Below are 15520 nucleotides of genomic sequence, written 5' to 3'. Positions count from 1 at the left end.
ACCTCCAGCTTGGACTCTTGGCGCAATACAATCTTTGTTGTAGGCTTCATGCACTTGTCTGCGCACTCGGTTGCGGCCATCTTGACGATAGACCAGAAATCTAGACTCGTCACTGAAGGTCACGTGACTCCAGTGTCCTAGCTGCCATTGACGGTGCTCTCTGGCCCACTGCAATCGACGCTGGCGGTGTTGTCTGGTCAGGCGTGGCTTTCTCAGGGGATGCCTGGCACGATAGCCTGCTTGAACTAGTCGTTGGTTGACTAGCCTTCTGGATACAGGCACATTTGTCAGTTGCTGCCACTCAGCCCGAAGCCGATTAGCTGAATTGGTACGGCCATTGCAGACTAACCGGTGCAGCTGGCGATCCTCTCTCCTTGTGGTTCTGTGGGGACGTCCTGGCCTCGGTATTGGAGTAGGGACACCCCTCTGAGCATTACGTTTCAGGATCTTTGACACCTGACCTTGAGTGATGCCATACTGCCGAGCAATAGCACGCTGTTTCATGCCAGAATTTCGTAAAGCCACCACTCCATGACAGACAGCATTGTCAAGTTGACGGACCATCTCCAGAGGAAGCGGCAATAACTTTTGTAGACGTGCAGCAGTTGTTTTCCACTAATACAGAACACAACAACCCTTATATACCCGATTGTGAAGCCAATCGTCAAATGTACCTGTCCTTACATTTTGTCACGCCACCTGTGATATAATCCTGTTGTTGACTTCTTGCTGCGAAAGACAATCAGTGACATGGTTCTTTCAACAAAGACATCACCGAAGGGTAAAATAAACTCACCAGATTGATATACTGAGCAAACTCAGTGGGGCTCACTGCGTTGCCCTGATGAAGCCCCAACAAAGGCGAAACCAGATCGGTAACTGTGAGTTTTGCATGCACTTGTGACAGTATCTGAACTTATCATCCATAATGACGCACTGCTCGATGGTTCCCATGGAGCTTTGCAGGCAATGCGGACATGCATGGCGATGACGTCATGACGTTTGCTCATTAGGTTGGAGAACCAGATTACAGATACCAATATATATATATATATATATACTGTATATTGTTACGTCGGTGGTGGAAAGGAATATCTAGAGCCAGGTAGATTTGTATCGGTAGCTATTTGACTGTCGTGAGAGGGAATCTACCCTGTAATAAGTTCTGTGTTTTTAGGCAGTTTGTCGGGATAAGAGTATACCTGTGAACATACCAGGATGTTCGGGTGTTAAATAGTGCAGGGAATAAGATAACACCCCTTGTGTGTCAGACCTGGTAATCATTCCTTTGTCCCTTATGGCAACGCACACCTATAAACACTTAGATAGGTCCTTTAGTGCACATATTAATTGATTCCCTTCCCTTACAAAGACTGTGGAAGACAAACAGGCAGAAAGCCAGGAAGGGGCACTGCCGATGGGGCCGCAGCCAGCCATGCCACCAGCTGGCCTAGCAGCCAGCCTCGTGGCCAGGCTGGGCGCCACGCCCAGGAGGACTGTTGACTGGGCAGGGAGAGGGACGAGCAATACCACCAGCGGGAGGGACTCGGCCAATGGGGTGTGCGCCGAGACCGACGTCACAGGCCAGGTTATAAAAGGGCGCGCGGCACGACATTTTGAGCAGCTCTCTCCTGGCTTCCTCACGCTCATGGTTTCCTCTTCGCTCTGGGCTTCTTCACTGGTCGCTTGTCTCTGCATTTCTCTTCTTGGTCTTGAGAGGTCCTGGCGGTCGTTGGTTCACCATCTGCGTGGTGCGAGAGCGAGGCTCGGTGCTGTGAATGGGTGGGACCTCGTGTGCGAGCGGCGAGGGGATTGGAGCGAGGGCGTTGGCTCGGGCCTAGTGAAGCGTGCGAAGCAAACGAATGGTTCCTTCGTGCCGGAGCTCGGAGCCGTGTTGGACGATACACTGCAACCGACGGACAGATAAGGCCGCACCCTACATTCACAATTACACGACGATTTCTTTTATTTATTCATTCCTATGTGCGTATTCAAAGTGAGGTGTGTGGGATCCCAATATAGGACCATTATTTGATTACCGTCGCGTTCCTTGTTATCGGGTTCCGTTGAATAAATCTCTATTTTTGTACATTGAATTTGGTTGTCGTTCGCTTGAGTTAATTTCCCTGCAGGATCGGAGCTGCCGTCGGTTCACTCTAGGTAAGCGCTTCCACGTCTTCCTCTTCCCTTCTCCCTCCCATGCATTTTATAGCCGAACCCGAGTTGGTCGTCGCCTCCAGTAAATCCGTTTGGTCCATCCGCGGTCCCTGGTATTAACCGGAGGGATTCGCACGACTATATATATTTATATATAATATATACAGTAAAACTTCCTCGAACGCTGTTTCCAATTTACGCGCTGAAATATATGCGTCAAAATCTCCCCAACGCGAGGGTGTGTTTCACATTTACGCGATTGTGGCTGGTGTTTTCCCAAAGATTTATATTATTATTGTACACCGCTCCTTTCCTATGCCATCTCCAGGCATTGCAAAACGTCTCTACCGGGCACCGAAGGGGGCTCGGCAATGACGTACGCTGAAAGGGAGTACTCAGTTTTCACTCTGGTTGTTTGTTTGTTTGTTGTACACCGCACCTTTCCTATGCCATCTCCAGGCGCTGCATATCGTCATTGCCGGGCACCGAAGGGGGCTCAGCAATGACGCATGCTGAAAGGGAGTACTCAGTTTTCACTCTGGTTGTTTGTTTTCTTGTTTGTTTTCTTGCTTGTCCAGGCTATATCTCAGCCATCCTTTGAGCTAAGAAGCTGAAATTTCGGCACAATAGTGAGCAAGTCCTTTGTCAAAAACAGTATTTTTTGTTTTTTGATTAATCAATTATTTGAGGAGTTATTTAATTATTAGCGATTAATTAAGTACTTATTTAATTAATGAAATTTCATTTAACTTCTGACCATTAACTCAGGCACCTTTTGAGTTAGGAAGCTGATATTTGGACATGCCAATGACCAGGTGATTTGGCTGCAAAGGCTATTTTTGATTTATGAATTAATCAATTAATCGATTAATTATTTAGTTATTTGATTAATGACTGAAATTTTTTTTTAAATATAAGTTACAGATTCTGATGAAATGGTGGTGGTTTATGTGTTCTATGACCGAATTGATTAATAATTTAATTTTATAATGATTATTATTTATTTATTTCCATTATTAATCATTTATTTATTTTCTTTCTCATTTGGCCAATATCTCGGGCACCTTTTGAGCTGGGAAGCTAATATTTGGACATGACAGTGATGCTTCAGTCACATTTGGCTCGGCGGCCGTAGGGTCTACAAAATCTATGGCCACTAGCAATTATAGGGCGGCCGCAGTATTTCCACGGTCACACAATGTAGCAGTCACATGTTTTTATTTTTTGGGTAGCCGCACGGGGTATTTAGAAATTGTGGAGACCGAAAATGTGGGGGTGCCGTATGGTCTTTGATTTGATGTTGCACGGTGACCTTAGGGCGTCCCTGCGGCGGCCATAGAATTTTCAAGGCAGACGCAAGGTAGCCTCAAGGTGCCCGCAAGGCGACCGCAGGGGGGCCCTAAGGCGAACGTGCGGCCAGACGGACGGTAACGAGTGGGTATATATACCAGTTCTGTTTCATATGTATATCATATCTCATATCGTCATGGCTACGGCTTGTCGAATTGCTACGGCCAACCTAGAAATGAAAAAAGTTATAACACCGCGCTATAATTCCACGGCGACCCCTACGGCCTGTAAAAAGATAGCCATACGCCCTAGGGCCACCCTGAGGCCACCTCAGAAACTCTGCGGCCGCCACACGTTTCTGTCAATTTAGGGGGGGTACGGCCGCCGTATCCTAGCCGTAGAGCAAATGGGACTGAGGAGTAACCAAGTGATGTGGCTATCAAGGATATTTTTGATTTATTGATTAATTATTTAATCGATTAATTATTTATTGATTAATCAATTAATTATTTAATTTTTTATTAATGACATTTAATTAAATTTTTAAAAGATACATCTTCGGATGAAGCACTAGTGGTTTCGTTATTCTATTAGCCAATTGATTAAGAAAATATTTTATGATAATCTTTTATTGATTTTAATTATACAATTAATCGATCAATTAGTGTACACCTCTCCGGTCTCCCTCCCAATGCAGCCTCAATGAGCTGCACTGCGGTATTGCCGGCAATGCCTCGCTGCAGGATCTTTAATTATTTGGCATGGGGGCGGTGTACTTTGAATGTATGTGTACTTGTTTGTTCCTTGTTACTGTACTGTACTTTACTTAACCCTTGTACCCACACGGTAGGTGTTCTTCGGCTGAATACAAGGCTAAAAAGACCCCCCTTGTGTGGACAAGGGTCAAGGGTTAATTAATATTTAATTTATACATACGATAATACGAGTCGCCATTTGCCGTCATCGGCGATCGTAGTTCGATTTTACATTCTGGATTAATTGCGACAAAAACGGCTCGCGTTTCCCCAAAGATTTTATTCTTTTTCCTTATTCCTTTTTACTTTGCTTAATTACGATTTAATTTATGTAAACGCGCGGCACGAGCTGCCACCTGTCGCCATCTCCGAACCTGCCGCCATCAAGTGAGCTGACGTCGATCATTATGGCTCCCGACCAGCAATTCAACACCCAAACCTCCGACAACCCACCTCACAATAAGGTGAGTTATTTTGCAATAATACAGTACTATTATGGTAGTAACACTTATTTTAATGTATATTTAATAATGCTGCACCATTCCACACAAAGAAACATGTAAAAAAAAGCAAGGAAGGCTGTTTTAGGGTCAGTTTTTTGGGAGCCTGGAACATATCCCCAATTTCCCCATACGCTTAATGATTCCTCCAATGTGAATTCCTCCAACACGAGGTTATCCCAGGACGTATCCCCGGCGTTTTGAGGAAGTTTTGCTGTATATATATACACACATATATACTTTGAGAAAAGAAGGCCAATCCTTGAGACAAATTGCAAAACAATTACAGGTGTCAGTAAATGCAGTTGCTTGTGCCATTAAATGACATAACAAAACTGGTAAAAATGCAGACAAAACGTTCTTGTCGACCAAGAATCACAACAGAATTGCAGGACGAGTAATCTGAGTCGCCCATCTATGCAACAGACGTCTTACAGCACCGGAAATTAGAGCCCGGCTAAACAGCTCCAGAATTGCGACTGTTTCAAGGCCTTCTTTTCTTAAAGTTAAAATTGCCTGTCTTTTTCTGGCATAAGCTGAGCTTTGGCATCCATTTTCATGCAATCTGAAACACAAAACACAGGTTGTAGTGTTCACACCACATCTTACTCTATATATATATATATATTTAAAAAAAAATAAAAATAAATAATAATCTCGGTACGATCTATATATATATATATACTGTATATATATATATATATATATTATATATGTCCAAAAAAGCATATATCCACATATTGTCATCCTTGTTTTTTTTCTTGTAGGTACAAGAATCTGGTCGCTCTGGATACCCACAAGTATCCAGGAAAGTTTCGAGTGTATCATAAGTATGGTGTGCATACTCTCGAGATAAACAGGTATGTTCTCGGTACGATCTCTGCACTTTTTACCAATCACTGTCCATTGTTTAACTCGTGTCCACATCTCATTGGACATTTCCGCTCGCAGGTGTGACCTCGATGATACAGCTCAATATCGTGTCATTGCTGTTAACCCATATGGCGAGACCACGACGTACTTCACTCTGGTGGTGAAACGTAAGCTTTGTTTTGCTCAGGATGTGCCTGTGTGTGCACAAATGTGAGTGGTGTTGTGGGACGTGCAAAATTAGTTGGTGGTTCCTATCGTTGGTTGGGAATGGTTGTTGTTGTGTAGCCCCAGACAGTTCTCTCGAACAAGCCTGCGGCACGGAGACGGCCGACCGATCTCGCAGGAGCGACACAGAGATTCCGCACATCCAGTATGGTGTACCCCCACCTTCACGAAGTCAGGGCCATGGCACAGAGAGAGAGAGAGAGAGAGAGAGAGAGAGAGAGAGAGAGAGAGAGAGAGAGAGAGAGAGAGAGAGAGAGAGAGATAGAGATAGAGATAGATAGGGATGGTCAATGGGGACCGATCGGCACTCTGACCGTGACCGCGCTGCCTTGACGAATCTGGGCAGCAGGGAAGATTTGGCCAGCGACCTGTGGTGTTCGGGGGTACAACCACCACGAAGAGTCATCCAAGATAGTTGTGGTTGGACATGGTCGCTTCTAAAGGAAAAAAAAAACCGATGAGTGGATTAATAATATAATGGCAAATCCGACATCAAATGTTATAAGGAAAATCATCTTGTATTGCTGTTGTTGTTTTTTTTAAAAAGTGTTTCTTGGCCCTTTGATTTTTTGTGTTCACTCACCGAAACGATCTGGAGATACTGTATCATTTAATCTGACTTCTGAGGCTTCAACTACACTTGAATGAATCAATAAAGGAATACGAATGATTTAAAATGTATCAATTTCATCCATTTGGATTTGGCACCTGATGTATACAAGGTCTCCCTGGAAAGGTAGTAGCAGCAGATTGGCTAGATGTGAATTTGGAGATAGAGGGATACAGGGATATTGGCTGGACTTGTGTACAGGTATCCATAAATTAGTTTTGTCGTTTTTCATGAGTTGGTGATTCGGATTATGTTGTTCGACAAGTGAAATTTTTTGGCTGTTTACCTGAAACAAAATCCTGTAGATTTTGGTGTTGATATCTAAAAATGATGTTTGTGTGTTTGTTGTTGCTCCAGGTTTTAAATCCGAGTTTGACAAAAGTTATTTCTTCCCCGGAGCACTCATTCTTCCACTTCATCGTAAGTTATGTTTTTCCACCTTTGGGTTGAACATTTAACTCCAACTTCCTTGCATCAAAAACACAACATATGGCAATGAATAAGAATGTGAGTTTGAAATGCTTGTTTTGACAAAACCATTTGTAGTTGCCCTTTGAGTGGTTGCACTCACGTTTGAAAATTTTAAATGTCATTTTTTGCATTTCAAATTCCTCATGCTTGCTTTTCACTCAACACTCTTCATGTAGACTGTTTAACGGTTTAAAAGGAAACAATAAGATACCTTACACCGTGTTTAACGTTCAATTTACGATCACCATTGCACGTTGTACCTTACCTTATATATTATTATGCTGTATTATGGATACTATGGTTTAGATAAATCTTCGTGGGACGTGTTTCTACGTTAAGCTGGCTATCCTTTCTGCCGGCATTAGTTGGTAGAAGTTAAAGATCCCACGGTGTCCTTCCCAAACAGTAGGTGAGCTATCGCAGGCACTGTGAACAAAGTGCAAATTCCTGCACGCATCACCGTCAGTTAAGCAGCAGACCTCGCCAGCCGGTTCGTGAAAGACTTGGGGAGGGTGGGGTGGGAAGGGGCGTTCCCCAGCCGGTCCAATTCCTCCAAGAAGGTGGGAATTATTGGGGCTGGTAACGTAGTAGTCGGAAGTAGTAGTATAAGTATTTGTAGATAACGAGAAAATAAATGTGTACTTCTTGAAAAGCGATCTTATTGAGATGTGTCTGTATAATCCAATGTTATTCGATGGATGTTCCGCTATATGTGGTCCAAGCTTATTTTTTCCATCATTATACACATGGGACAGATAGCGGTACATAGCTCTAACATATAACAGGGTTATTTAACATACATTAGAATTTACGAGTAAAAATATACTCGTGCTATGTTTAATTTTTACCACTCACGGTACAACTAAACCAATTCGTCCATTTCTTGCACGTGACTGTGGCTCAGATATTGTAGAACGAAGAGAACATTAAAAAAAATCAATTTAAAAAAAAATGTTTGTACAATTTTTTCAATTTATTTATTTTTATTACTTATTTTTTTGGTTTATTATTTAAATTTTTATTTATTTAATTTACTCATCTTTTAATTAAATTTTCACACCTTGGTCATTTCCTTGAGCCTGCCAAACTTTTCTCATCCCCACTCCTCCTCCCACTCCCCCAATATATATGAATGAATGAATGATCGTTTTAAGGCCATTTTCCCCACTGGAGCGGGGGTTAGCCTTGTGGGCCCCATGACAATCATGGTTCCCTGTTTGAGGCAATGTTTTATGGCCGGATGCCCTTCCTGACGCCAACCCTTGGTCACGCTCTTACGATGCGCAGGGATACGGTGTACCTATTCTGAATCGAGGTTCACACCGTGATCATCCATCCCAGCAAGCTGGTACTCAATTTGCCGACCTCGGAAGGATGACAGGCTGAGTCAACCCCCCTGCCCTGGTGTTAATTCGGCGATCGACCGGGATTCGAACCCAGGATCCTAGGATCCCAAGCCGGCACCCTAACCGCTAAGCCAACACCAGGCTAGAAGTAATGAAGTAATGAATTTCTTCACCAGAAATGAAGTAATTATTTAATGTGGTGATTAGCACAGGAATGATAGACCGAATGGACTCCTACGTCAAATTCCATCATAATAACCCCAGATAGACCAATGTGAGGTTGAGAGTTCACTTTAAACCTGTTTGGGAGTCTATTAAGATTGAATGTTGATTTTCATTGAAAAATCTACTTCAACATTACACTGATATCAAAAAGTACTCCAAGTAATCCTTTTGGGTTACCCACTTGGATTACTGTAATCAATCATGTGACAGATTTCAGTGAGTAATTTTTTAATATATTGGTTTTATTTAAATATGATTATGGATTAGATTTGATTTTGTTAAACATTTACAGGTTCAAATGCTTCCTGAAATTGATGATCAAAGATGTTCCTTCGAAAAAAAAATTCTGAAACATTTATTCATGACGTCACAGTGTTTATGCCAAATGGACGAGCTTGTACGTTTATCAAGTGCTGTAAGGACATGATGACAAGTGATTGTACTTGTGTGTAAATTGCATGGATATTATGGACATTCATGTCTTTATTATTTGTGAAATGATAATGAATGTATTGCTCGTAGATGAAATGTCCCTGTCCCAGCCCAGTCCCCTATACGCTGTAGTATGGTATACCAAATGGCGAATGTAAGCATTTCTTTTCCTTTGTTGGGCTTGAGCCTTGAGGTTGTATTGTACATAAGGTTAATCCTTGGAACATTTCCTTGCAGTTGATCCTGTTCCAGCGCCGTCGACCGTCTCCTTCCGCGTCAGTTTCCTGAAAGGCTTTGACGTGACGTTTGGCCGAGAAGGTGAAAGCATGACTCTCTCGTGCTCCCTGCTCATCATCCCGAAGCTGAAGCGCATCCTGCCCGACATGCAGTGGTGGAGGGATGGTGGGTCTCCATGTCACAACATTCCCTCATTTTGTGCGTCCGTTTTATTAAGGCATGGAGAGCAATTTCCTGAGACATTTCGAGGACAAAATACCATGGAGTCATATCCACGGTGATCCTTTAACATTTCGATGTCAGACGCATACGTCGCACCAAGGTCGCCGTCACTTAAGAAGCTTGAAAAGGATGCTCAGGTGCATGGCAATGGCTTTAGTGTCGTGTTGTTACGCTGATATTCCGCCTCATTTTTACCTGCTCCGGGTTTATTGTTTGTGACACGATGAGATTTTCCATGGTAAAATGTTCCAAACAGCAATTTGCTTTTGCACATTGGCAATCAGGGTTTATAGTGTGCGGGATCAGGCAAAGCGATCTGTCACTGACTCAAATTGAAGGTGTGTTTCAAACTAGTCTTGGCCACCCAAAAACAAATAATAAAATAAAAATAAAACCCCCTACGTGATGTAGGCCTCCGTGCCCTCCTTCAGTTGTAATGTGAAAAGTTTCATTTAAAAAAAATGGAAGCAGCTGTCTGGGACACATAATTATTACCTTTCATGGGTGAATGCTGGTAATTCTTCACATTATATGTCGTTAACATTACTCCGTTTGCATCAACTTATCGATCTTGACAGGCATGGTTAAGAGATTGGACTATTATAGTAAGGAGAGGCAACATATCTCACCATGCCACCCTACATCCTCCTCAGTTATTTTGTTCAATATACTGACAATCCATAAATTTTAAATTGCCCGCAATACCGTCACCGAGAGACGTTTGGTTTACGCTGCCGTTGTTTACTTGACAACTGAACTCACTTTAAGGGTCGTTTAGCTATGGGCAATCATGGAGCACGCCATGCTTTTTTTTGTTGTTGTTGTATACAAGATCGAGGCTCGTGTAAGAGCTAACATCAATCACAAAAAGACAAACTGACACATAAAACATACGATAAAGGGAGTGGGAGAACAAGATGGGGAGAGAGAGGGAAGCACACAAGTATAATATTTGAGAGCAGGCACATCGGGAGATCTGTGGGAGGGAGAGGGTTTGGACGGAGAAGGCACAGGAAGGATGGGGGGGTGGGAGAGGTATAAAACACATGGACACTGCTAGGACTTCCAGGAAAGAAGACGGAATTTAAAAAAAGTGGATCTGGGGTGAATTAATGGGGGTAGAAAAGATCAAGGTTTTGGATGCAACTGTTCCATCAGTAATCGCATTGGTATGAAATTTTTCACACGACTGTATCTTTTATAAAAGAAAGTCACTGGGTTGGTCATGTGGCCATATAGACCCTGCAATTGGACTAAATAATTGTTTGATTTTCTAATCCCAGGGGCTAAATACAATTCGCTGAATTCCTACGTTCCAGAGTGGAAAAGGAGCTGATGGGTGTGGGTAAAGGTTCAAAACTAAGGGATTTAATGTTCACCTGTCTGATGCCAGACAGGCATTCCAGGACTTCATATGGAGCCATAGTGAAAGATTCATCTGTAATGTGCTGAAGATTTTCTCCCATGTGTGAAGTTAGTTTAAGGGGATAGAAAAGAACAACATTAGAACCACCTTTAGAGGCCATTTTTCCCCGCAGAGCAGGGGTTGGCCTTTTTCGGGCATGGTCCCCTTTTTGTAGCAATGTTTTATGGCCGGATGCCCTTCCTGACGCCAACCCTGTTAGTCGCCTCTTACGACACACAGGGAATTGCCAGTGAACTGGCACTCAATTTGCCGACCTCGGAAGGATGACGGGCTGAGTCAACCCCCCTGGCATTAATTCAGCGATCGACCGGGATTCGAACCCAGGATCCAAGGATCCCAAGCCATCACCCTAACCGCTAAGCCAACACCAGGCTAGAAAGAACAACAATGATAGTAAAAAAATAACTCAGCAACAACTCCCACATTATTAGCCCCTGTTGGACTTTGTCCAAAATGGGGCCTTATGGATTTGATCTCGTCCCTCCATCCGTCCGTGTGTCTGTGCATCCGCAACCATATCTCGGAGATGTATGGACCAATTTTGTGCATACTTGGCACAAAGACAAAACATGACTGTATACATATGCTTATCATTTTGTTTTACGATGTGATCAAATATGGCCGACTGGTGGCCATTTTAGTTGTAAAACACTTGATGATAAACACATCCTCAGCCATTTCTGTGACATGCATTTGCAGATGTTCAAACTTAGCTCATAGATAAGGAATGATGGCTTACATGTGCACCTCGTTTTTTTTTCGAGATCAGATCCACGATGGCTGACTGGCGGCCATTTTGTTACTTAAATGTGTCCCCATCCATTTCTCGGACAAGTATGGACCAACTGTCTTCAAACTTGGCACATAGACGATACAGGAGTATACATATGCAGAATATTTACCCTCGCCATAGGAGACCGTATTGCATTTGAGTCCGTTTGTTACTTGGCAAAATAAATAAATTTTGGCAAGTATGTTCATCACTCCGGTTTGTGTGTTTGTGTGTCCGCTCACTTATACTTCCCTACATGTCACAATTTTAAACCGATCTTCACGAAACTTCACCAAATGGTGGAGTTCGTAGTCTGACAAAATACTATATATTTTTGAGGTCAAAAGGTTAATTTAGCCAATAGGCCAAAGGTCAACCACTTTTTTTTCAAATTTCTAAAATCCTCAATTTTCATCCGATTGACTTGAAATTTGAATAGGATTTACATATCAGCTAACTGAATTCAACCACCAACTATTTTGGAGATCAACATAGGCCAAAAGGTCATCAAACATTTATAAAGCCCTAAAATCCTCAATTTTCATCCAATTGATTTGAAATGTTTAGAGGATTTGCATAGCAGGTCACTGAAATCAACCACCAATTATTTTTGAGGTCATCATTGGCCAACAACTTATTTTAGGGATTTCACAATTATCGTGCTATGAACGACATATTTCTTGTTTGTCTATCTGTCACTCGCCTACAGGTCACAATTCTAAACCGATCGTCATGAAACTTCACCAAGTTGTAGAGGTCGTCACAACTGACAAGCCTATTGATTTTGAGGTCAAAAGTTAAAGGTCATCTCAAGGTCAAACTTCCAAAATCATCAATTTTCATCTGAAAAAACCATCTATTTTCATCCGATTGACTTAAATTATACAGCAATTGCACAGTCCCTCACTGATTTGGGAAACCAATTATTTAAGGTCAAAATGTCAAAGGTTAACTCAAGGTCAAACTTCTAAAATCATAAATTTTCACCAGAAAAATCATCAATTTTAATCCGATTGACCTCAGCCTTGATTAAGATCCTCAATGTTAATCTTAATGATATTGACAATTTAATGTATCTATGGAAATCTTTTGGAAGGGGGAGAGGGAGGGGTGAATTTTGCAAGTATCGTGTTCTGCATGACTTCGTCTTGTTTGTTTGTTTGTCTGTCTGTTTGTCCGCACAGAATAAATATGATTTTCTCTGCAACCGATTGACAGGAAATTTTCACCATAGGTGCATCTCCTCCTGTAGAATTTAATTTATGATAATTATGATGTTATACTTTACGTGGTACAGGCGCCATCTTGGAAAAACCAAAAAACTTTTCACCTCTATATCTCCAAAAGCCCTGCATAGAAAAAAGTGAGACATTGCTCATTGTAAAGAACTCTCCATGGGGAATAACATATCTTAATAATGATGTCATCGGTGCCTCCATGATGACGTCATAATTTGACAAATAAAAACTTTATCCAATCAAGATGAAATTTCTTGAGCGTCTTCTATGGATAAATTGGTGGAGAAAAAAAAATCATGACGTTATCGGTCACGTGGTTCGGCCGCCATATTTGTTTTAACACAAAAGCCTTAAAACACAAAAAAAAATCCTGGCAAGGGTCTGCAATCTCTGATTGCTCTTTCTTGTTTATTTTGTCATCAAACCAAAGATGGCCGACTGACAGCCCTTAACTCCATACAGCAAAATTACTAAAACTACAGGGGCTGTGACATTTTATGTCTTTTTATATGCCTCGACCGATGAAGTCGCCTGAGGCATAATGTTTTCACTGTGTCCGTCCGGCTGTCCATCTGTTCGTCTGTCTGTCCGTCCATGATAGGTTTTCGTTACCGCGATAACTTTTGAACCAGTGAGGGGATTCTGACCAAATTTGGTACAGGTGTGTATAATGATGTAAAGATTAACTGATTCGATTTTGGCTTCAAGAGGTCAAAAGTCAAAGTCTGTAATTGGTCGATAACTTGAGAACGGCTGAAGTGATCCAATTCAAACTTGGTATAGATATGTGTAATGATGTAAAGATTGAATGATTCGATTTTGAGTTCCCGAGGTCAAAGGCCAAAGTTATGTCAGGTAAAAGGTCATAGTCAAAGGTCAGAGGTCATGTCAGGTAAAAATGTGTTAGCCTGTGAACAGCTGAAGGTATTTAAATTTAAACTTGGCAAAGGTATGTATAATGATGTGAGCATGAACCGATTACATTTTGGGGCTCAGAGGTCAAATGTCAGAGGACATGTCAGGTAAAAATGTGATAACTTGAGAACCGCTGAGTGGCTTTAAAGCAAACTTGGTACAAGTGTTATAATGATGTAATAATGTAGGCAGAGGCATATCGGTCGACATCGTGACGTCGAAGAGTGTCGTTCTAGTTCTTCTTGTTTAATTTGGTGTTTTTACATTGCACAATCAAATATGGAATCAGCCAGATCAATAACAATTTTCTTACATTCACTCTAAAGCCTGGTACTGTATTATAGTATCATTTATAAAAGGTTATTTGATAAACTGAAATATTTCATTAATTGAGAATCTATATCCTCAAAGAGTTAAATTTTTACATTTTGCTTCAATAACAACTTTTCAAATTAAACTGACCAACTTAACCTTCAACAACAACTACACTATTTGTTTAACTTTTTTTGATGCATTTTCCAATTACCTAATTAACTTACCCGAGGAAACGTTTTGCTTTTAATCGATTCTCACAGTTGGCAATGCCCTTTTTTATTGCTTTGTTTTGTGTCAAACCTCAACTTTTAATAATCAAAGTATAACAAATTTGACTCTTGTAATCGCAAAGATATTTCTTTCAACATTCACATTTCGAGGCTTTTAAAATGCCGTTTATTACCTGTGCAAGCAAAGCAAAAAGCGGGGTTAAGCAATTGCTTCATTGTCTGTCTGTCTGTCTGTCTGTCTCTAAAGGGTAATTATAAAGGGCAATTCTAATGGGTTATAAAGGGTAATTCTAAATAATAATCCTAAAGCGTTCTAAAGGTTCATGCTGGAGGGTTCTAAAGAATAATTCTGATGGGTTTCGTTCCTTTCTTGGCTTTGCCTATTTCATATTAAAAATTCCAAACTAAACCACTTCCTTCCGACATGGGTGAGAATTTATGACTCTGTCTGCCTGGCAGTGAAACAAAATTGAAAATCATTCCAAACAGGAAACTTAGTTTTGAAGGATGCCATACAGGACACAAACAACAGGCACAACTAACTCATGGAACCTGTTAAATAAGGTGGTGTATAAGACAATGTATAAGATGGTGTATAAGATGGGGAGATGGTGTATAAGATAAATAAGGTGGTGTATAAGATGTATAAGACATCTACATCTACAGTATAACCTTCCGGATATTCTTTTTTTTTTTTTTTTTTTTTTTTTGTATACTGAATCGAGGCTCGTGAAAGAGCTAACATTTACTTCACAAACAAATCAACCAGACAAACAAAATATATAAAAAGAGGGAGCGGAAAACAAGATGGGGAGAAAAGGGGAAGCACACAAACACAACATTTGAGAGCAGGGAGATGTGTGGAAGGGAGAGGGCTTGGGGGGAGGAGGCGTGGGAAGGGGGGGGGGGGAGGAGGGAGAAGTATAAAACACAAGGACACCAAGGACTTCCAGGACAGAAGTTGGTATTTCAAAAAATTGGAATTGGGGTGAAATTAGCGGGGGTAGAAAAGATCAAGGTTTTGGATGGGGGAAGATAAGAGATGGTGGTGAACAGCTGTTTTAAAGACCTGGAGGGTGGAGTGGGATTGAAGAGAGTGAGGGAGTTTGTTCCAGAGGCGGGAGAAAAGAGGAATGAAGGAGTGAAGGTGAGCAGAGAGTCTTGATTTTGGCAGTTTAACCATAAGAGGGTTGCAGGCAGATCTTGTGCGACCTGTAGGAATATTTGCGGGACAGAGCCCAGAGAGAGCTGGGGGGGCAAGGCCGGAGAGGAGTCGGTAGA

At 41.7% G+C, this 15520-nt stretch overlaps 1 protein-coding gene across 6 annotated transcripts in view; it reads left to right on the top strand.

Moving 5' to 3' along the window:
• The window catches only part of LOC137413098 (myomesin-1), a 185748-nt gene that overhangs the window by 50555 nt on the left and 119673 nt on the right, over nucleotides 1-15520 (top strand). For all 6 annotated transcript variants that reach the window (XM_078786457.1, XM_078786461.1, XM_078786460.1 and 3 more), the window contains 4 exons: nucleotides 5470-5562; nucleotides 5654-5742; nucleotides 6768-6830; nucleotides 9122-9286. In XM_078786457.1, the coding sequence (XP_078642583.1) occupies nucleotides 5470-5562; nucleotides 5654-5742; nucleotides 6768-6830; nucleotides 9122-9286 (410 nt within the window). The remainder of the gene's footprint in view (nucleotides 1-5469; nucleotides 5563-5653; nucleotides 5743-6767; nucleotides 6831-9121; nucleotides 9287-15520) is intronic.

This window comes from Myxine glutinosa, chromosome 11 (genome assembly GCF_964187855.1).
Source record: "Myxine glutinosa chromosome 11, kmMyxGlut1.1, whole genome shotgun sequence".
Taxonomy (NCBI): Eukaryota; Metazoa; Chordata; class Myxini; order Myxiniformes; family Myxinidae; genus Myxine; species Myxine glutinosa.
This window is presented reverse-complemented; position numbering and strand designations above follow the sequence as displayed.